The 22,039-nt window shown below is 40.0% G+C and overlaps 1 protein-coding gene across 2 annotated transcripts in view; it reads left to right on the forward strand.

Annotated features, from left to right (window-relative positions):
- AOX1 (aldehyde oxidase 1) overlaps window positions 1-22,039 on the forward strand; it is an 87,895-nt gene that overhangs the window by 5,857 nt on the left and 59,999 nt on the right. For both annotated transcript variants that reach the window (XM_045368349.2, XM_065525859.1), the window contains exons 2-13: window positions 1,269-1,326; window positions 3,386-3,482; window positions 7,224-7,332; window positions 9,461-9,587; window positions 12,120-12,181; window positions 13,103-13,192; window positions 13,849-13,929; window positions 14,499-14,643; window positions 15,332-15,424; window positions 18,736-18,887; window positions 19,084-19,177; window positions 21,136-21,245. In XM_045368349.2, the coding sequence (XP_045224284.2) occupies window positions 1,269-1,326; window positions 3,386-3,482; window positions 7,224-7,332; window positions 9,461-9,587; window positions 12,120-12,181; window positions 13,103-13,192; window positions 13,849-13,929; window positions 14,499-14,643; window positions 15,332-15,424; window positions 18,736-18,887; window positions 19,084-19,177; window positions 21,136-21,245 (1,218 nt within the window). The remainder of the gene's footprint in view (window positions 1-1,268; window positions 1,327-3,385; window positions 3,483-7,223; window positions 7,333-9,460; window positions 9,588-12,119; window positions 12,182-13,102; window positions 13,193-13,848; window positions 13,930-14,498; window positions 14,644-15,331; window positions 15,425-18,735; window positions 18,888-19,083; window positions 19,178-21,135; window positions 21,246-22,039) is intronic.

Consider the following 22,039-nt stretch of genomic DNA (forward strand, 5'->3'; position numbering starts at 1 on the left):
TGGGTAGTGACAGTAGAAGAGAAAGGAGTTTAGAGTATCGTTGGAAGCCCAAGTGGAAGAACTCGGTGACACTGATTGTGGTGGACTGGAAAAAAAAAGTTGAAAATAGCTCAGGTTTTTTAGCTTAGATGACCTAGCAGATACTGAGGCCATAAAGCAGTTTAAGGAAAAGAAGGGAAGGAGTAAGTTTGGAAAATAAAATAAAGAGTTCCATTTGAGAGCCAATTAAATTGAAGATACCTGAGAAGTCCCCCATATTTTTTCTTATCACATATGCACACACAAACAGACACACACACACACCAATCTTTCTATATTACAGACTCTTCTAGGGCACAGATCTGACCTTGGTAATTGGCATATGCCACACCTGGCCTGGTGTATAACCTTTTAAAATTGAGGGTAAGGCAGCAGCCCTAGAATAAGCATATGTCCACTTCTCATCTACTACTTCCCAGGAGGAAAAATTACTATAATATGGTGAAAGATGAATTCAGCTTCTGAAATGGCAAAGCAAGTCATGCCTCTATGTGTTCTGTGAATCTAGAAGAAATGTCAAATTTTTAGTGAAAAAAGAGAAAACATGATCACTTTGGAAAACATAACCAATCATGACATTTTGATGTCATCCTTGGGAAAAGACAGCATGCTGTTCTGCTGTTATGCTGCCAGGCTGCTCCCATGAACTTGCCTAAGTGTGTCCTTGCTGCATAGTCTTTCATCACTTAGCATACACGGTTTATCTTCCCCTTTGTTTATTTGATTGGGGCCATGGCTGGTTATCTTTTACTGGAAACCACAATCATTTGAACAAGATAAACAAAAAAATCTTTTAAAAAATTAACTCTATCAATGTCCTAGAGGCTATTATATTCCAGCAATTCCCCTCCCTCCTTTCTTTTCTTATTTCATCTACTCCCTCTCCAGTCTGAACTGTTCTACTAATGTCTTTACTCTCACCTGCTTTAAACTTTCTAGAAAAAAACTGGACAGGAGGTAGTGTTCCTGTTAGCGGAAACAATTGCCTTAGAGAAGAGCAATAACTGAGGACCAAGGACAGCAGCACAATTGTGGTGGGGCTCAAAATTACACCTAAGAGAGGTGGTTTGCATATCACAGGTGTTCCATAAGGCTGAAATCTACTTGAAAATATGAGTAGAAGGGCTAATTAATTTGCATTTCCCTCAAATTAGTGTGATCCTACCGATGTGAATTTCATATTAGCTCTCAACTTTGTATGCCTAACTCTTATTTTCCCTTTGGTATAGGTGATAGAAAAAAATGTTGATCCTGAAACAATGCTGTTGCCTTATCTGAGGAAGAAGCGTATCCTTTTCTTTACTTTGAGTGTGTATGTGTGTGCGTATTTGTATAACTCCAATTTCCTCATTAAATGATATTTCAAATATACATTAGAGACACTGAGATATATTCCCTACTCTCATGGTTTTATGCTCATATTTGAGAAAGTCCTATAGTTTTATAGGCAAGGCACAAATGTGGCTGTCAGAAGAACCAATTTTTTTCCAGTCTCTGTATAAAATGGAGAAACTAGTAATGGAAACTTAATAGATGTTAAAAGGACCTAAGTAAGCGTCCTTTAGAATTAAGAGTCACAATATTTATACTCTGTCCTTAAAGACAAATTATTATGCCCATTAGGAAAAGAGAGCACAGAAGTCACCTGAAATGAAAGTAAAAGAAAAAATGGAAGAACTAAACCTGAAAATGTTATCCTAGAAAAACTTGCCAAATAAAACCATCTAAGGAATGGATTTTTAGCTTGGTATGCATGAACTCCAGTGAGTTACCAGAAGGTGAAGGACACTATAATTATATGCAAAATTATGTTTCAATGGGAGTGTGTACATTTCTTCCCCCTGGAGAGAGTAAAATTACGAAAAGAGTACACAACTCCAAAGCATCAATAATTGTTTTTCAGACCCATGAATATGTTTCTGAAACATGTTCATGAAAGTCCTTCAAGAGATTTAGACGTAAAAAAACAATTAACCTGACTTCCTGATTATCCACAGTACCTATGTGTAATATTTAAAGTTTGGTTCACTGTGAGTGACAGAGAACTCCACCTCATGGCAAACAAGATAGAAGGTAGGAGTTTCTTTCTTTCTCATTGTGTTAGTTCAGGTTCTTCAGGATGTGGACACCAAAAATGAGATTAAATGCGCCAGGATTTTATTAGGAGAAATGTCTGTGGGAAAGGAAGTAGGGAGTGAATCAGAAGAGGCTTAGGGAGCCATTTGATCACCATGTAAGTCTGACTCTGGAGATAAGGTTGAGTAGAAGGGCCCTAGACTGCTGGTCAATCAGTCTTCAGAACCACTGGAGATGGTTGACAAGGACTCCATATCTCTCTGGAGCACTAAATCATTGGTGGAGAGCAGTTCATGGGAGGCATGGTCTTAATGAGAACTAGAGTGATCAGTATTAAAGTGTAGCAACGGGGTCCCTTGGTCAGTTACCCTCCATGTTGAAGGGAGGTCTGTGGGGCATGTTTGCATGGCTATCACACTCACATAAAGGAAGCCCACAGATAGGTGGATCAGGGCTGGTCAAGCAGTGTCACAACGTTTTTGAGGAATCAAGCAGCACCTTCCTCAGCACATAGCTTTCTCCTCACCATCAGAGATGACCAATGGAGAGCCAGCCCTCATATGTGAATTCCAGCAAATAGAAAGAAGTAGTGAGCAAAGAAAGAAGCACCCCTCTCCTTTTAAGGACACTCTTCTCCTGGAAGTCATACAGAATACTTATAATTACATCCTATTAGCCAGCACTGTTAATGACCCCACCTAGTCACAGAGGAGGCTGGGAAAGTCTATTTTTTACTCTGGGAAGCCATATGTATGTGGCTAACAATTGGGGTTTCTATTTCCAAGGAATAATGAGAGAAGAGATATTAGGGAACAGATGGCAGTTTTTGCCACTGAAAGGCAGAGAAATACACAAACATGGCTAACATGACACGAATATTCCAAGAATTATCTACAATTTAATATTTTGCTTTGTGTCATCAAAGGCAGAGATAAGGATGAGAATAAATGTGCAATGTGTTTATACCTTCAAATACTCAAGCCCTTACATATATAGACTCTTTTTTCAGTTTGGCCCTATTTTTGGCAACCTGAGGTCCAGTTGTTTTCAAAAGGAGGATACAAGATATAGCACACAAAAGGAAATCAAGAATTTACAAGATTATTATAGCTGCTACAATAGTAATTATGACATAAACACATTATTTGTTGAATATGTATTGAACTTAACTAATATTTAAGAGTCTGTGATGTTACTGTCTCCTAGTGGCAGGGCTATTCTAGAAAGAGAATTATATAACACATATGATCTTTAACTATACCTCTTCCAGTTCGACTCACGGGAACTAAGTATGGCTGTGGAGGAGGAGGCTGTGGTGCTTGTACAGTGATGATATCACGATATAACCCCATCACCAACAGGATAAGGTACCATGCAGCAAAGTCCAGATATGGTTGAAATTTTTATGATTTTGAACTTTGTTATATTCCCTCATTTGGTAAATATATTTTGAGTACCTACCATGTGAAAAGAACTGGCCACTGGGGGTACAATGATGAACAAGACAGACACGGTCCCAGGAATATGAATGTGTTGAGAGAAAAATGTAGCATCAGTGAGGATAACATATGGTCAAAGAATTCCCCATCAAAGCCAGGCACAGTGGCACACATTTCTAGCTACTTGGGAGGCTGTCAAGAGGATTGTTGAGTTTGAGTCCAGCCTGGGCAACATAGCAAGACCTTGTCTATAAGAAAAAAAAAAATCCCCTGTCAAAAGTTGAATGGCTGCCTAACTGCCTGTCTGGGGAGGAAAGGCAGGGCTGAAATTGCAGGGGAGGATAATGCCATCATCATATTCATGTATAACTCTTCCAGCCCCTAACTTACCCCCTTCCTCCCATCTGGTGCTTTCTCCATACATCAGCCAGAGTGACCTGCTTTAATTATCATCAGATCAAGTCATTCTCATACTGAAAAGCCCCCAATGACTTCCCATTATGTTTAACATCTGTTTATGTTTGGTATTTATCCTTCTTCACATTTGCCAAGTTTCTTGGCTCTGTGTGTTGATGTCTTCTGGAAACTTCTCAAGGCATTATCTCTTCAAATATTTACTCTGTGCCACACACTCTTCCCTCTGTTCTTCTGGGACTCCAGTTATGCTAATGTTAGACCATTTTACATCATTTCACAGATCTCACTTGAAGGCTGAGGATCTGAGCACTGGTGAGGTTTCAGATGTCTGCTGTGTTCCATACCAAACTACCTGCTGTCTGAACTCTGAGAGGTTCCTCCCTGCTTTACAGCCTGGTTGTCAACTTTTTAGTTCACGAGGGATTTCTCTTTGCTTACCTGTCTCACCTTCCTTTGGGAGATCTATTGCAGCCATGCTGCTCTGTCTTTAGCCTCTAGGAAGTGGCGACTACCCTATACTCTGTGAAGTCTGAGTACGTAGAGTTTCTCTCAGTTCTCCTCTCTTTCCCCCAGCCTTCTTTGTTTAAGGACCAGTATGCTTGGAAAGTTTCTTTTAGCTCTGCTTCCCTGCCTATTTTTGGGGAACTACCCCTGGAACTCAGTGATCTCTGGTGGGGAAGAGATTGGAGATAATGCAGCCCAGCTTTATATTTCAATCTGTTGCTATCAGCCCACATGCAACCATTCAAAGTTTGTTGGAAGTTGGTCTGGTTTCTCCTTATTCCTGTTTAAGGCAGGTTCCTTTTCCTCCTTCAATTTCAGGAAGAGAATAATTGTATCTCAGGGATGAGAACAACTGTATCTTCTCTCTTATGAAGAGATTGTCACAACGGAGTTTAGTTTATTTATTTATTAAGTTTTGCTCATAAAGTTTCTTTGTCTACTCAGCATCTGATGAGCTTTGAAAATATGTGATTATGTTCCTCATATGGTTTACTTTGGTTTTTAGAATGAGAGTGGCAGTCTCTTACAACTTTCTACCTCTAAACTGAAAGCTTGCTTGCCTTTGAATCGGTATTCAAACTCTGTACCTTTGCTATCAAGCCTTTACCATTACCTACCTGGCCTCTGCCCGTCTCTCTAACCATGAGTAACACCACTCCCCTTGCATTCACTGTGTTCCTGCCTCACTGGACTTTTTTCTGTCCCTCTTCCTTTTCTTCAACATCCCACACTTATTCCTGCCTCAAGGCCTGAGTATTTTGTTCCACTGCCTTTCATGTCTGGCCCCTTCAAATCATTCAGATTTTACAAAAATGTTGCATTCTCAGTCATCCCCAATCACCTACTAAATAGCTGTGCTCCCCCTCACCTTCACAATTCTCTATGGGGTTAGCCTATATTAATGTATTCATAGCACTTCTCGACATTTCAATTAATGTATTTTTGTGTGTACTGTCCATGTACATATGTGCTGTCTTCTTTCAGCTAGAACACACACTCTACAAGGGCAGAGATTTTATCTGTCTTGTTCTCCAGTGATTTTAGCAGTGAATTTTAAAGTTCCAATGTGGAACTCTGCCTGGCACATAGGAGGCACTCAATAAATATTTGCACTTATTTATAAATGAATAATATCCTTTCAGTCTTTCTTTTGTGTGTATACATATGGAAGCATACTGTACATACTGTTTAAAAGCCTGTATATTTTGTTAATTTCTCCCTAATATCTTATAATAATAAATTCATTCATGCCTATGTGTGTTCCATCCTTTGGGCGTACCAAAACCACCCCCCAAATACTGTCCACTTAGATTACTTTTAGTTTTTATTAGCATGAGCAATGCATCAATTAACACTCCTATAGATATATTCATGTTTATGTCTGTGATTATTTCCTTATGATATATCCACAGAGGTGGAATTGCAGTGTAAAAGAGAGTGTGCATTTTAAAGTTTTTTTTTTTATGTCTTCCTGTGAAATATCTCTCAGCAGTTCTCAGGGAGAACTCAATTTCCATTCTTACAAACAGTATGAGTCTCATCTTCCCAAACTGTTGGTACTAATAGATATTATAAATATTAAAAATATTTATTATTTTCTTTGACAAAAATTGTGTTTCTCATTGCGTGAGTCTCTCTTGATTTTTAAGGTCGAATACTTGTTTCATGTGTTTATTGGCCATTTACAGTTCTCTTTGGTGAATGAGAACATTTAGGAGACATTGCGAGTTGGACATTTTCTAGCAGTGGTTCTGTCGGATTGAGGAGTTCTGGATCCCACACTCTGTTTCTTCTTCTGAAGCTTGGTATCACTTTTACTTTATTGCTTAACCAACCCCTGGCCTAGCATCTATCTGAAAGATGCAATGAGCTTTAGGTGGGTGTGTTCCCAGACAAATGAGGTCTGGCTGCTTGTTCTTGTGGTCTAAAAACAAGAAGCAGACAGACTGGGAAAGAAGAGAGTTTGTTTCTGCAACCAGTTATAGGGAGAAGGTCGAAGTAACTCACCAGACCAACTAAACGTTACCAGATTTTTCCTAGTGCTTATATGCATTCAGTGTACCTACAAGCCGAAAGCCAAAATGTTTCACTCTATCTAATCTTTAACTAGGGCCTGGGGTCTAGACAATTACTTCAGAGCCTTGGAAGAATGACTTCATCTAAAGTGGATCCTGGTACAAGGTGTACAAAGTGTATAAGAATGTCTCCATTATTTTAATAGAACTCTAAGTTCTGAGGAAGCCCAGGTAGGCTCTTAATGGCCTTGTTTTTACATTCTGGCCTTTGTACTAAGGCACCAGTTTCTCCAGTTCTTTAATGTTTAACTTATGCATTCATCAGCATGACAGTTAGGTGTTGGTGAAGGCTGGCTTCTCTGGTTGCTAATGGAGACCTGGCCTGCCATAGGTGGGTGGTTACCTGTGACTAGAGAATGTCAACCCCTCATTCGAGCAAAAACTATCAAAGTTGTGACAGTTTTTGATAAGTAGACACCATTCTGGAATTAGAATTAGGAGGCCTAATTTTAATCCTGCCTCTGACACTCTGGCTGTGACCCTGAGTAAATCACTCTGATCCTCAGATTCCACTTCTGTAAAATGGGCCTAAGCTAAGGAGGAAATGTATGTGTAAAACCTGGGGACATTATACAAAAACCTGCCACAGTGGAGAAGCTCAATGAATGCCTGGCCCCTTTCCCACTGGATGTGACATAATTTGTAATTTGTGCTTTTCTTTTGCATTCTGAAGGCATCACCCAGCCAATGCCTGTCTGATTCCCATCTGTTCTCTGTATGGTACTGCCGTCACCACAGTAGAAGGCATAGGAAGCACCCACACCAGAATTCATCCTGTTCAGGTGAGGATGTGCCTCTTCTTTATAGGGTTTCTGTGCTTTAGAAACCTCATGACATTGAGTCCCTGAGATTAAGAGAGTGGAGCAGCCTGGGGCCTGCTGCCTTGGCCACTCTAACAGATACAACCTAGCTGGGAACAAGAGTGAAGCCTGGCGTATTGGGATATGTGAGTGTCTTTAACTAACTTCTTGGAAAGATGCTTTTGGAAGACTAGAACACTTTTTCTTCTCTAAGAATGCCCTGACATTTGTGGGTTTGTTTTCTGTGTTCTAATTAGATGGGACCTATTTGACATCTTCTAAACTCATAAAGAAACAAAAGCCGGGTACAGTGGCTCGCACCTGTAATCCCAACACTTTGGGAGGCCAAGGCAGGTGGATTGCTTGAGCCCAGGAGTTTGAGACCAGCTTAGGCAACATGGAGAAACATGTCTCTACAAAAGTACAAAAATTAGCCTGGTGTGGTGGTGAGCACCTGTAGTCCTAGCTACTCAGGGGTGCTGAGGTGAGAGAATCACTTGAGCCTGGGAGGTTGAGGCAGCAGTAAACCATGACTGCACCCTGTACTTCAGCCTGGGTGACTGAGTGAGACCCTCTCGTAAGAAAGAGAAGGAGAGAGCAGGAGAGACGAGGGAGGGAAGGAAGAAAGGAAGGGATGGAAGGAAAGAAAGAATGAAGGAAGAAAGAGAAAGAAGAGCCATGTGCATTGAGGGATATAATTTTATTGTGTTTTTTTTTTAAATAAAGTGGAAAATAACATCATCTTAAGGCTGAGTGAAAATCTCAGCTACCAAAAAGCTTTATTATACTTAGAGCTTGTTTGGAAGACAGATGATAGGAGTTGCCAATACGTATTTTGGCTTTTCTCCTAAAGAAGCACCTTGTTAGAGTTTTAGCCTCAAGTAAAAAAGCATCTTCAGACACCTGACTCTTTATGTATATATTGTCCATAAGAATGCCATTTCTAGGCTGGGCGCAGTGGCTCATACCTATAATCCCAGCACTTTGGGAGGCTGAGGTGGGTGGATCATGAGGTCGAGAGATCGAGACCATCCTGGCCAACATGGTGAAACCTTGTCTCTACTAAAACTACAAAAATTAACTGGGCGTGGTGGTGTGTACCTGTAGTCCCAGCTACTCAGGAGGCTGAAACAGAATCACTTGAACCCGGGAGGTGGAGGTTGTAGTGAGCCAAGATCGTGCCACTGCACTCCAGCATGGCCACAGAGTGAGACTCTGTCTCAAAAAAAACAAAAAACAAAACAAAAAAAAGCCATTTTTACTTGTTTTTATCAAAGTTAATGAAGATCAAATATGAGGAAAGATAGAAGAAGGAAAAGATAGGAGCAACATAGAAAATGACCCAAGTTCAAATTTTCTAGATTTGAAGGAATCTTGGGTTCTATTTATTTGAAAGATCATTACCTAGAGGGAGAGAATTTTGCCTGGATCATGATGAAATATCATTAACTAGAGGAGGAAAATTCTGCCTGGATGCCCATGTGAGACCTGGTCATACACAGGCATACAATACCCTTTCATTTCCTTGTTGACGTGGGACTCCCATTGTTCCAATGTTGCCAGAAGACAGCTTCCAAAATCGACTTGAACCTTAGAAGTTAGACTCCAAAGCAAAAATGCTAGAGGGAGGGAAAGGTAATAAAAGCATTTTATTTTATTTTTCATTTTTTTTCACTTCTCAACTTGAGTGTAATTTGGTTTATTTCTCTGAAGGATTTCCTTCATCTCAGTAATTCACAACCACAACTGCACATTGAAATCAACCATCTGGGAATCTTTAAAAGATGTATGCCTGTGCCCCATTCCCAGAGACTCTGTCAGTTGGTTTGTGGTGCTGTGTGGGGCTTGAAATCTTAACACTCTCCTGGTGATTCTCAAAAGTGGCAACCACTGCCTTAAGTGAAGCTCAAAAGCAGATGAGGCCCAACCTCACTACAACCCAGCCCTCGGAAGGGAGGTGCCTGGGATGAGAAGGGCTCTCAGGGGACTCTACTGCAATCTTAACACACAGACAAATCACCTGGGGATCTTGCTAGAATGCAGGCTCCAATTCACTAGGCCTGGGATGGGGCCCAAGATTCTGCATTTCTAACCCTTCCTGTGCTTCCAGGAGAGGATCGCCAAGTGTCACGGAACCCAGTGTGGCTTCTGCACACCCGGGATGGTGATGTCCATCTACACGCTGCTCAGGAACCACCCGGAGCCCACTCTGGATCAGTTAACTGATGCCCTTGGTGGTAGGTTATATGAGCATGCTTTTATTTTTTAATATTTATTTATTTATTTACTTAGAGACAGAGTCTCACTCTGTTGCCCAGGCTGGAGTGCAGTGGCACGATCTTGGCTCCACTGCAACCTCTGCCTCCCAGATTCAAGCGATTCTCATGCCTCAGCCTCCCTGCAGGCTTTTATTTTTTCACGATGATGATAATGATAACAACAGCTAATATTGGATACCTTTCATGTGCCACACACTGCATTAAATACTATTTGAAGATTATCTCATTTGATCCTCACAAAAAATTTATAAGACAGATACTATTGTTATCTCTATTTCATAAATGGAGAAACTGAGGTTTGGGGAGAGTGATTTGTTCAAAGTTACATCCCCAATAAGTGGAAGAGCTGGTTTGTTCAAATCAGGATTCAAACCAGACCCACACATTGCATTTGGCTGATGTATTTCTGAAGTCCCTTTTGTTTTTATAATCATTAAAAAGCCAGTTATTCATCAGCCCTTGGGAATAGTCCTGTTATCTCCACGTGCTGCTCCGTCACCACTCTCCCTACTGGGTAAGTGGGTGCTTTCAGGACCATATTCAGCATCAGAGGGCTGCTGATGGATACAGCATAAAGTCAGAGACTGAGATCTCGATGCTTATTGCAAAGAACTGTCTCTATCCACCCTAGAGCGTTTTTGTCAAGTTCAAGAGCTCAGTGTGTATGTGGCGGAGGGATATCCTCATCAACAAGATTCTAAACAAGTTTTTTAAGTGATGCCCTCTCAAGTCCTATTTCTGGTGAAGTTCTCCATGGCTGCGTTTGTCTTTGTCTCAGGCCTCCTGAAGACCTCCTTTCTCTGCTAGAGAAAATGAGCCTAAAGCTCATATGTACACTTACTCTGCAAAAATTTTCCGGTGAAAACCAAAACAAATGGACGTAGGAAGGAGAGACATTGCTCATAAACTGTCTTCTGCCTGATTTCCTGTAGATCTTATCATGAATTTGATTTCATGGCTGTTTATGATGTAAAAAAGTAATAAGGGGTTCTCAGATTTCAGGGTTCTTAGATCATACATGAGAATTTGTGGGTAATGAAGAATCCTGGGACCCACCCCTAGAGAGTTTGACTCAGTAATATTGTTTTTAAAATAAGACTTAAGGTTTAGGGGTGGAGGAGGAACACTGGACCACACTGTGAGAGAAACGCTGGCCTAATGATTTATTATAAATAAATAATGTGCCCAACTGCTTTCACAGTTCAATAACTACCTTTGCTGCCATATAATAACTTTGATCTTTCTATCGGCTGAAGCTTAGAGTGCTTTTTTTTTTTTTTTCTCTTTTGTCACAGTAAGTGTTAAAAATGAGGGGTTTTTTTCCTTAGAAAAAGAAGTATAGCTTGCCATTTGCAACAACATGAATGAACCTGGAGGACATTCTGCTGAGTGAAATAAGCCAGGCACAGAAGAATAAATACTACATGATCCCACTTACATGAGGAATCTAAAGTAGTCAAACTCATAGAAGCAGAGAATAGAATGGTGGTTACCAGGGCCTGGGGAACGGGAAAATAAAGATGTATTAGTCAAAGGTAAAACGTTTCAGTTATGCAAAATGAGTAAGTCCTAGAGATACTGTACAGCATAATGCTTATAGTTAACACTGTACTGTATACTCAAACATTTGCTAAAAGGTCAGATGTTATAGTAATCACAAAATAAATGAATAAATAAATGGTGGGAGGGAACTTAGAGGTGATAGATATGTTTATAACATTGACTGTGGTGATTGTTTCATGGGTGTAAGACTTATCTCCAAATTTACCAAGTTGTACAACTTTTTGTATGTCAATAACAGCTCAATAAAATGGATTCTACTTTAAAAAAAATTATTAGGCTGGCCAAGCACAGTGGCTCATGCCTGTAACCCCAACATTTTGGGAGGCCGAGGTGGGTGGATCACCTGAGGTCAGGAATTTTGAGACCAGCCTGGCCAAAATGGTGAAACCCCATCTCTACTATCAGTACAAAAATTAGCCTGACCTGGTGGTGCACACCTGTAGTCCCAGCTACTCAGGAGGCTGAGGCAAGAGAATTGCTTGAACCCAAGAGGTGGAAGCTGCAGCGAGCTGAGACTGCACCACTACACCTGCAGCCTGGGTGACAGAATGAAACCCTGTCTCAAAATAAATAAATAAATAAATAAATAAATAAATAGTTTTAAAAATAAGGTTTAGCTCTTGAATGTGACTGTAGAGCAAGTTTTTGGCTTGAAATTACTGTGTTGTTTGAGCACCTGTCACAAGCAGAAGGCATAACAACTTTACAGGAGAAAGTACAAATACCTGAACTTTTAAAATCTGCCTCAAGATTTTTAACGAAATATCCCAAGTCGCTGTTGAAAAGATCTGACTTTGTAGATTAGGTGGCGTAAAATGGCAAACAGAGCTTTCCTCTGTAATAGGGTCCTTATTTCCATCACACTCCTGGTAGACTGTGCCTCTATCTGGGTCACTTGGCTAACAGAGCTGTGTTTTTCTCCTTCAGGTAACCTGTGCCGTTGCACTGGATACAGGCCCATAATTGATGCATGCAAGACTTTCTGTGAAGTAAGTGGAAAGGACCACATGTTTGAGTATGCTTTCCCCTGTGAAACGAAATGGTAGGGATTGTCAGTGATTAGAGGGGCAGCATCGTGCTAATACACGGCTACTTCTTATCTCCAGGTTTCTAGCCGCTATTTGTTATTTGATCTTGAGCAGGGCACTTACCCTCATTCATTGAGCTTGCCTTGGTGGTCACATAATGAACACCCGAGCATTTTGACACACTGGCTGTGTGTCATTGCTTCCAGGAGGTCTTTCCTGACCTCTTTGCCTGGGTCAGGTACCCTGGCCTGGTGTTCCTATAGCCCTCTGCGAACATACGATGGGTATACGCATGTCCCGTCACAGCTTTGGTCACAATGTGGTGCAACTGATCATTTGCTATCCCATCTCTTCACCAGACTGTGGGCTGCTTCACAGTAGAGGCTGTATGTCTCCGGGTCCAGTCACCATACAGTCATTGAGTAGCTACTCAATATTTGTTGAATGAATAAATGAACAAACAAAGTTGAAATGAAGGATATAAGATTGCCCTTTGGAAGCTAAACAATGAATTCAGTATATCATAGATAAGAACAGTGATGACAATAACAATACCTATTAATATTTATTATTAATATTTAAAATACTAATAATATTAACTAATTTATATTGCTAAATTTGCTATTTAATGCTATGTGCCACACTTAGTTATAAGATCTTTATGTCTTTTAACTTATTTAGTAATCACTGCTATTCAAAATTTCCTATAAGCTGGGGTTTTTCATTAAAGTCGGTTTGAATATGTTTAAGTACAAATGGCTCTCTTTCATGGCATCTAACGATATTGATTCGGCATTACGTTTCAACTGGTAGTCACCTGCTTTATTTACTACTTAGTAGAAGTAATAATAAATTCCTAGTGATTTGGTTTTTGTCCACTAGACTTCGGGCTGCTGTCAAAGTAAAGAAAATGGGGTTTGCTGTTTGGATCAAGGAATCAATGGATTGCCAGAATTCGAGGAAGGAAGTAAGGTCAGTGAAATGTAAAGCTTTTGTAAGGCTTTCTCAGGACATGAACAGGAGCCAACACACTCTTAGGAAGAATAAATGGCTACCCAAGTTGACTAATTTGTGGTATGTCAACATTTGCCCTCTCCCATTCTCACTCCATCACTATAAAAAAAATTATATCATAGCAACTTTGTCCTCATTCCAGATATTATTCCCATTTAAATACAGTTATCTACAGGAGGGAAAACATGTTGGTTCCTTAGTGTCTCTTAGTTTTTAAAAGCATTTTCTCAAGTTATTTTTCAAGGGTCAGAAGTAAAGTGGAGATGTCATGAAAATGAAAGAACAAGTAGAGCAAGTAGATTCAGGAGAGGTTCAGGGAGCCGTTCTTGTTCCAGCTGTCCGCTGCTGCTGCCGCCTCTTCTACTGTCCCCAGACTCCAAAGAGAACGTGCAGGGAGTTGAGGCCTCCAGAGGCCCGTTGGCATCAGCACTGAGTTACCGATGACCGGGTTTGTGTTAGAGCCTTTGGTCTGGAGCTCAGGGATTGTGGCTGACTAGTGGACTTTTTTGTTGGTTTGCTGTATCTGACCATGTGTCTATATCTTTTGACCTTATTCCACAAAGGATTTTAAAGTTGCTCGATAACGGTAATTTCTGATACGTTCTCTTTTTCAGACAAGTCCAAAACTCTTCGCAGAAGAGGAGTTTCTGCCATTGGATCCAACCCAGGAACTGATATTTCCTCCTGAGCTAATGGTAGGTAAAGCAATGTTGAGCTCATCCTAGAAGAATTCATGGTGAAATATCACGAAGGATATTTGTTTATGGGTTCTCTCAAAAGCTGATTAGCAAATAAGTAAGGTCTAAAGAGTATGGACTGAGGAAGAGGAGGAGGAATGGGGCTGGGGTCACCATGGGGGACAGCTGAGTTGACTGTAAGAGGCAGCAGATAGCATCTATGAAATCGTGAAATCGCAATAGATGTAGACATGTTTCCTACTTTCACTTTTGCTGAAGTTTATTCCTCCATAGAATGATTTAACAAGATTCAGCATGTTACTATCTTTGCAAACATTAAAATGATGTTCTTTGAGGCATAAGAGCACCAAAGGGAGACAGACGAAGCAGTTCCCAGGAGTAAAGAACCATTGTACTTTTATTCTGAATTCTAATTCCTTGTAAAGCTCTACTTTTAGGTCACTTGGTACTTTCTTTTTTAGAAGATATGTATTTTCTCCTTCTGTTTCTACAATGCTAATGGTTGAGTGGAAACAGGTGGAGATGGCACCACTGGGTACCTTGAATCCCTGTTGCTTTTTCAATAGATAATGGCTGAGAAACAGCCGCAAAGGACCAGGGTGTTTGGCAGTGAGAGAATGATGTGGTTTTCCCCCGTGACCCTGAAGGAACTGCTGGAATTTAAATTCAAGTATCCCCAGGCCCCTGTCATCATGGGAAACACCTCTGTGGGTATGTAGAACCCCCGGATTTCTTATAGGGAAATTGAGGAAAAGGACTTGGGATGGGGCCAGAATGGGCCGGTAACTCCATATACATGTGTTCTCAGGAAAAGCAGTCTGAAATAGCATTTTTAATCATTTGGGCTAGACTTCCTGAGCATTGCTCAAGAGACTTTCTAACTATTATTAAGTAGATTCATCTTGCCTCTTATTGGAGCAGTGTGAAGAGTTGCACCCAAGGGGCTTGCTCCGTAGCAAACCAGCAGCAGCAGCTCCAGTGACAGCTGTCCTGTCTTTCCATTTGGGGACTAATCTGGGCCTCGAATTTGAAATTGCTCTTTGTTTCCTCTCTCACAGTGTCTCAATAAGTATAATATGTTTTACTTAAACAACCGCTACAGGGTCTTCCTGTTGCATCCAGTGTATGCTTAGCTTGAGGAGCAGCCCCTAGAAATTCCCAGAAATAATTTTGAGTATGCAATATGGCCCAAGTTTCAAGGTTGACAATTCCAGAGTATTCCAAGTTTGATGAAAATCTATCCAGCCATTCTCTCTGTATGTGATTTGGCAATAAACAGATGAATAAAAAAATACGTAATTTTTATATGTTTAAAGATATTAGTTTAATAATAATTTCAAATTTAAAAGGCAGTTAATTCCTTTATTCTAGTCTTATTATGATTTTTTTTATCCTTTAGGGCCTCAAGTGAAATTTAAAGGCGTCTTTCACCCAGTTATAATTTCTCCTGATAGAATTGAAGAACTGAGTGTTGTAAACCATACACATAATGGTGAGTTCTTAAGTCCCTGTTTTCTTAGTTAAGATGCATTAATCAATTTATTTACCTTGCCCAGCAAACAGAAAAAGAATGATTCCTAATTGTAATACACATAGAGATTCTCTTCTTATAAGAATGATATATTTGTTGGCCACATAGATGTCTTCTTTTTAGGAATGTCTGTTCATATCCTTTGCCCACTTTTTGATGGGGTTGTTTGTTTTTTCCTTATGAATTTATTTAAGTTCCTTGCAGATTCTGGATATCAGTCCTTTGTCAATGGGTAGATTGCAAAATTTTTCTCGCATTCTGTAGGTTGCCTATTCACTCTGATCCTAGTTTCTTTTGCTATGCATAAACTCTTTAGTTTAATTAGATCCCATTTGTCAATTTTGGCTTTTGTTGCAATTGCTTTTAGTGTTTTAGTCATGAATTCTTTGCCCATGCCTATGTCCTGAATGGTATTGCCTAGGTTTTCTTTTAGGGTATTTATGGTTTTGGGTTTTACATTTAAATTGTTAATCATCTTGAGTTGATTTTTGTATAAGGTGTAAGGAAGGGGTCCAGTTTCAGTTTTCTGCATATGGCTAGCCAGTTTTCCCAGCACCATTTATTAAATAGGGAATTCTTTCCCCAGTGCTTGTTTTTGAAGGGTTTGTAAAAGATCAGATGGTTGTAGATGTGTGGTTTTATTTCTAAGGTCTTTGTTCTGTTCCATTGGTCTATATATTTGTTTTGGTACCAGTACCATGCTGTTTTGGTTACTGTAGTCTTGTAGTGTAGTTTGAAGTCAGATCATGTGATGCATCCAGCTTTGTTCTTTTTGCGTAGGATTGTCTTGGCTATACAGGCTCTTTTTTGTTCCATATGAAATTTAAAGTAGTTTTTCCCTAATTCTGTGAAGAAAGTCAGTGGTAACTTGGGAAGATAGCATTGAATCTATACTTTGGGTAGTATTCATGGTATTGATTCTTCCTATCCATGAGCATGGAATGTTTCTCCATTTGTTTGTGTCCTCTCTGATTTCTTTAAGCAGTGGTTGATAGTTCTTCCTTGTAAATTGTATTCCCAGGTATTTTATTCTCTTTGTAGCAATTGTGAATGGGAGTTCATTCATGATTTGGCTCTCCGCTTGTCTATTGTTGGTGTATAGGAATGCTTGTGATTTTTGCGCGTTGATTTTGTATCCTGAGACTTTGCTGAATTTGCATATCAGCTTAAGGAGTTTTTGGGCTGAGACGATGGGGTTTTCTAAATATATAATCATGTCATCTGCAAACAGAGACAATTTGACTCCATCTTCTTCCTATTTGAATATCTTTATTTCTTTCTGTTACCTGATTGCACTGACCATAACTTCCAATACTGTGTTGAATAGGAGTGGTGAGAGAGGGCATCCTTATCTTGTGCCAGTTTTCAAAGGGAATCCTTCCAGCTTTTGCCCATTCAGTATGATATTGGCTATAGGTTTGTCACAAATAGCTCTTATTATTTTGAGATATGGTCCATCAATACCTAGTTTATTGAAAGTTTTTAACATGAGGAGATGTTGAATTTTATCAAAGGCCTTTTCTGCATCTATTGAGATAATCATGTGATTTTCATCACTGGTTCTGTTTATGTGAGGGATTACATTTATCAATTTGCATATATTGAACCAGCTTTGCATCCCTGGGATGAAGCCAACATGATCATGGTGGATAAGCTTTTTGATGTGCTGTTCATCATCACTGATCATTAGAGAAATGCAGATCAAAACCACAGTGAGATACCATCTCATGCCAGTCAGAATGGTGATTATTAAAAAGTCAGGAAACAATAAATGCTGGCAAGGCTATGGAGAAATAGTAATGCTTTTACACTGTTGGTGGGGGTATAAGTTAGTTCAACCATTGTGGAAAACAGTGTGGCAATTCCTCAAGGATCTAGAATCAGAAATAACATTTGACCCAGCAATCCCATTACTGAGTATATACCCAAGGGATTATAAATCATTCCACTATAAAGACACATGCACACTTATGTTTATTGCAGCACTATTTACAATAGCAAAGACTTGGAACCAACCCAAATGCACATCAATGATAGACTGGATAAAGAAAATGTGGCAGATACACACCATGGAATACTATGCAACCATAAAAAAGAATGAGATCATGTCCTTTGCAGGGACATGGATGAAGCTGGAAGCCATCATTCTCAGCAAACCAACACAGGAACAGAAAACCAAATACCACATGTTCTTACTTATAAGTGGAAGTTGAACAATGAGAACACATGGACACAGGGAGGGGAACAACACATACCGGGGCCTGTTAGTGGGTGGGGGGCAAGGGAAGGAAGAGCATTAGGACAAATACCTAATGCATGCAAGGCTTAAAACCTAGATGACAGGTTGATAGGTGCAGCAAACCACCATAGCACATGTATACCTATGTAATAAACCTGCACATTCTGCACATGTATCCCAGAACTTAAAGTAAAATAAAATAAAAAGAAAATGGGGACAGAAAGCATTTAAAAAAAAAATGATAACATTCTGGAGGAAGACTCAGAGAATAATTCTCTAAAGTTAATCTAAATACTAGTTGTCTGAATAGTTCAATTTTTACCGAAAAACTTCTGTCTGCAATATCAGAGAAATATAAAAACTATTCAATGAAGGATACAGTGCTAAGTGCTGGACAGAAGATAAAACTGGATATAACACAGTCTTTGCTGTTTAAAACCACAGTAGCAAGTTTATGTATTAAACAGCTTACAGACTGGTTTTTCTATTCCTGTGGAGGAAATTGATTTAATGGCAATGATGAGAAACAATAGAAATGTGGATTTGGAGTATAGCCTCTGAAATCTAACTCTTGACAATGGCATATATTAGCTGTCAGATCTTAGGCAAGTTACTTAACTCTCAGTTTCTTCATCTGTGAAATGGGGCTATTAATATCTCATAGGTATGTTCAGATTTAAGGAGATTATCTAAAGCATTCAACATAATACTTGATAGAGTGAGTGTTCAAAGAATTCAGCCTTCATTACCTCCATCACCACCACTTACATCACTAGTACCACCTCTACCATTACCCCCACCTTCATCACCATCACCACACCACCCCCTTACTGCTATCCCTACCACCACCGCCTCACCACTACTTGCATTACCACCATTACCTTCAACATCATCACTACCCATCACCACCATCACCAATAAGCAGGGCAGCATGTATCCAGTATAAAGATTCTATGTCTGTAGCTTTGGTCTAATGGACATGTTCAGGTCAGCAGTGATCACACTGTGTTATTTACAAATGACTTCATTTCAGGACTCACCCTTGGTGCTGGTCTCAGCCTAGCCCAGGTGAAGGACATTTTGGCTGACGTAGTCCAGAAGCTTCCAGAGGAGAAGACACAGACATACCATGCTCTCCTGAAGCATTTGGGAACTCTGGCTGGGTCCCAGATCAGGAACATGGCTGTATGTATCTGATGACAGTAAACTCTGGTAGGCATCCCTTGGTGACTCTCCCTGATGAATCATGACGTTTTCATTCTTTTGGAACAGACCAAAAAAAAAAAAATTAGTTATCCAAAGCCGTACTTAATCCTTATTTTAGCACTTGCGTTTTTATGATTATATAACTGAAATGAAACTAACTCATTATTTTAAAAAGTCTTTAGGGGGACACATCATTAGCAGGCATCCAGATTCAGATCTGAATCCCATCCTGGCTGTGGGTAACTGTACCCTCAACTTGCTATCAAAAGGTAAGTGACAGCCCCGACTTGGAGATTATTAAGCTGTTTCTCTACCCCTTTTTCTCTCTGGGGAGGCAGGAAGTCCAGTCTTGAAAATGACTTTTCCCTATAATATCAATAATTTTCTCTGCTTTTCTGGATACTGGAAATGTTGTGAGTCTTGTCTTAATAGCATAGGCTTTCTTCCCTTGTGTCTTTCTGGGGCTTTTTTCTCATACTGGTCACCCTACACTGGACATGTTTGTGTTGGTTAATGTCCGGGTGTAATCTGACTATTGCTGAGAACTACATGCTATTGAGAACTATTGGGTCCCTCTGTTGAAGACATTCACCAGGTGGCACAGGAGTGTTGCGGCACCCATATTGTGCTTTCAGCTCATACTTAATTTATCATTGATGGAAACATATAGGTCTTTTTCAGGTGAACAATGATTGGACCTCATTCTATATTTATTTACTTGATTTTTGTTCTTGAAACTAAGTCCACAACATCTAATTTATTGCTTCTTCCAACTTGCTTGAAAATTATTAGGAAGTTCTAATTGGTCCTCTATAAATTTGTGGGGTTTTTGTTTCATTAAAAAATATGGACTGGTTTTCTATCATCTGCATTGTTAAATACTTACTCTTCATATCATTTAAACCACAAAGCTATCTTTTTTTTTCTTTTTTTTTTTTGAAATGGAGTCTCGCTCTGTCACCCAGTCTGAAGTGCAGTGGCACGATCTTGGCTCACTGCAACCTCTACCTCCTGGGTTCAAGCAATTCTCCTGCCTCAGCCTCCTGAGTAGCTGGGACTGCAGGCACGCACTACCATGCCCAGCTAATTTTTGTGTTTTTAATAGAGACGTGGTTTCACTGTGTTGGCTAGGCTGGTCTCGAACTGACCTCAGGTGATCCACCCACCTCTGCCTCCCAAAGTATTGGGATTACAGGCATGAGCCACTGTGCTTGGTCGCAAAACTATCTTAAAGAGGAAGATTTACATTCAGGGTTTTCAATTTAAGTAACATCCCCTTAAAAAGTCATACTATGAGAAACAGGTTTTGTGATGTGAATATAGACATCAAAAGCTTCTTAGCTTTCATTATTTTGTTATAGTTTTAAACTCTTCCTAATATATTGATTAAAGAACTAAAATTCTTCAGGTGTTGGAACGAGATATAAAAAAGTAAGATAACACCTCACTAGTATACAAATTTATTAAAGATAATTTCTTATTCATGACTGTACCTAGTGGGGTTCCTGGTTATAAACAATAAATATTTGTTGACTGACTTGATCAGAATATCAAAAGAGATATGAATATTTACTCCCTACTTGTAAAGCTTTAAGTGAATTGTGTTGTCAGGAAGAGGACTGCTAAGGTTCTATTCTACCTGAAACTCTGGGCTACTCTGTGAGATCTTTTTATCTATTTTTTAAATTTATTTTTTATTTAAAAACATTTTTTTTAGACAGAGTCTCACTTTGTCATCCAGGCTGGAGTACAGTGGCATGACCTCAGCCCACTGCAACCTCTCCTTCCCAGGTTCAAGTGATTTTCCTGCTTCAGCTTCCTGAGTAGCTGGGACTACAGGAGTGCACAACCACGCCCAGCTAATTTGTTTGTATTTTTAATAGAGAAGGGGTTTCACCATGTTGGCCAGGCTGGTCTCAAACTCCTGACCTCAAATGATCCACCTGCCTCGGCCTCCCAAAATGCTAGCATTACAGGTGTGAACCACCATGCCCAGTCGATGTTTTTATCGATGAGAAAGCAAGGAAAACAAAAAGAGATGGGGCCTAGACTAGAAGAAGCATTGCAAGATGCATTATAGGGTAAAAGACCTGCTAAGCATAGGAAGAGCACATGTTTCCCTGAACACCCAGTTTCCTCAGGTATTTGGTGGAATTACTTCCCAAGTTTTGGAAGTTTATTTAATAGACCAAACAGATTCCAGGGAAAGTGTCATTTCTTTCCACAGAAGGAAAACGACAGATTCCTTTAAACGAGCAGTTCCTCAGCAAGTGCCCTAATGCAGATCTTAAGCCTCAAGAAATCTTGGTCTCAGTGAACATCCCCTACTCAAGGAAGGTGAGAACATCCCACCGTCAATTTCCCAGTTCCACCTGTGATGCTATGGTTTGTTTATTCCAGCATATGGTGAAATAAGAAAAAGGGTTAAGTGTTTATGGGGGAGATAAAGGCTCAACTTCAGGAAGTGGTATGAGGTCATTATTTTAACACTTGTGAATAGTTGCCTTTTCATTGTATTACGCATGCCCCTATCATTCCTCGAATTAGGAGATTTTTTTTTAGATCGAGTCTTGCTCTGTTGCCCAGGCTGGAGTGCAGCAGCATGATCTTGGCTCACTGCAACCTCTGCCTCCCAGGTTCAAGTGATTCTCCTGCGTCAACCTCCTGAGTAGCTGGGATTACAGGTGCACACCACCATGCCCAGCTAATTTTTGTATTTTTAGTAGAGACGGGGTTTCGCCATGTTGGCCAGGCTGGTCTCGAACTCCTGACCTCAGGTGATCCATCCGTCTCAGCCTCCCAAAATGCTGGGATTACAGGTGTGAGCCACCACTCCCAGACTCATCTCTGCCTTTCTCGCTCTTTCTCCCCCTACCCCAAGCTCTAAAGTAACTTTCTGACAGGTTTTTGTCCCATAAGCCTTTCTCCCTAAATATGACATGAAGAGTATGCCTCTACCTATATCTTGGGGTTTGAAAAAAGCCTAAAAATACATTTGCAATAGAACTTAGTGGAAAACACATGAGTCTTTGCATGAGATAGAATCAGGTTTGAATCCTGGTTTCAAGACCTGAACTAATTACTGAATCCTTCTGTGCCTTGGATTCCTCATCTATAAAATGGGAATACTC

Source organism: Macaca fascicularis, chromosome 12, assembly GCF_037993035.2.
Source record: "Macaca fascicularis isolate 582-1 chromosome 12, T2T-MFA8v1.1".
Taxonomy (NCBI): domain Eukaryota; kingdom Metazoa; phylum Chordata; class Mammalia; order Primates; family Cercopithecidae; genus Macaca; species Macaca fascicularis.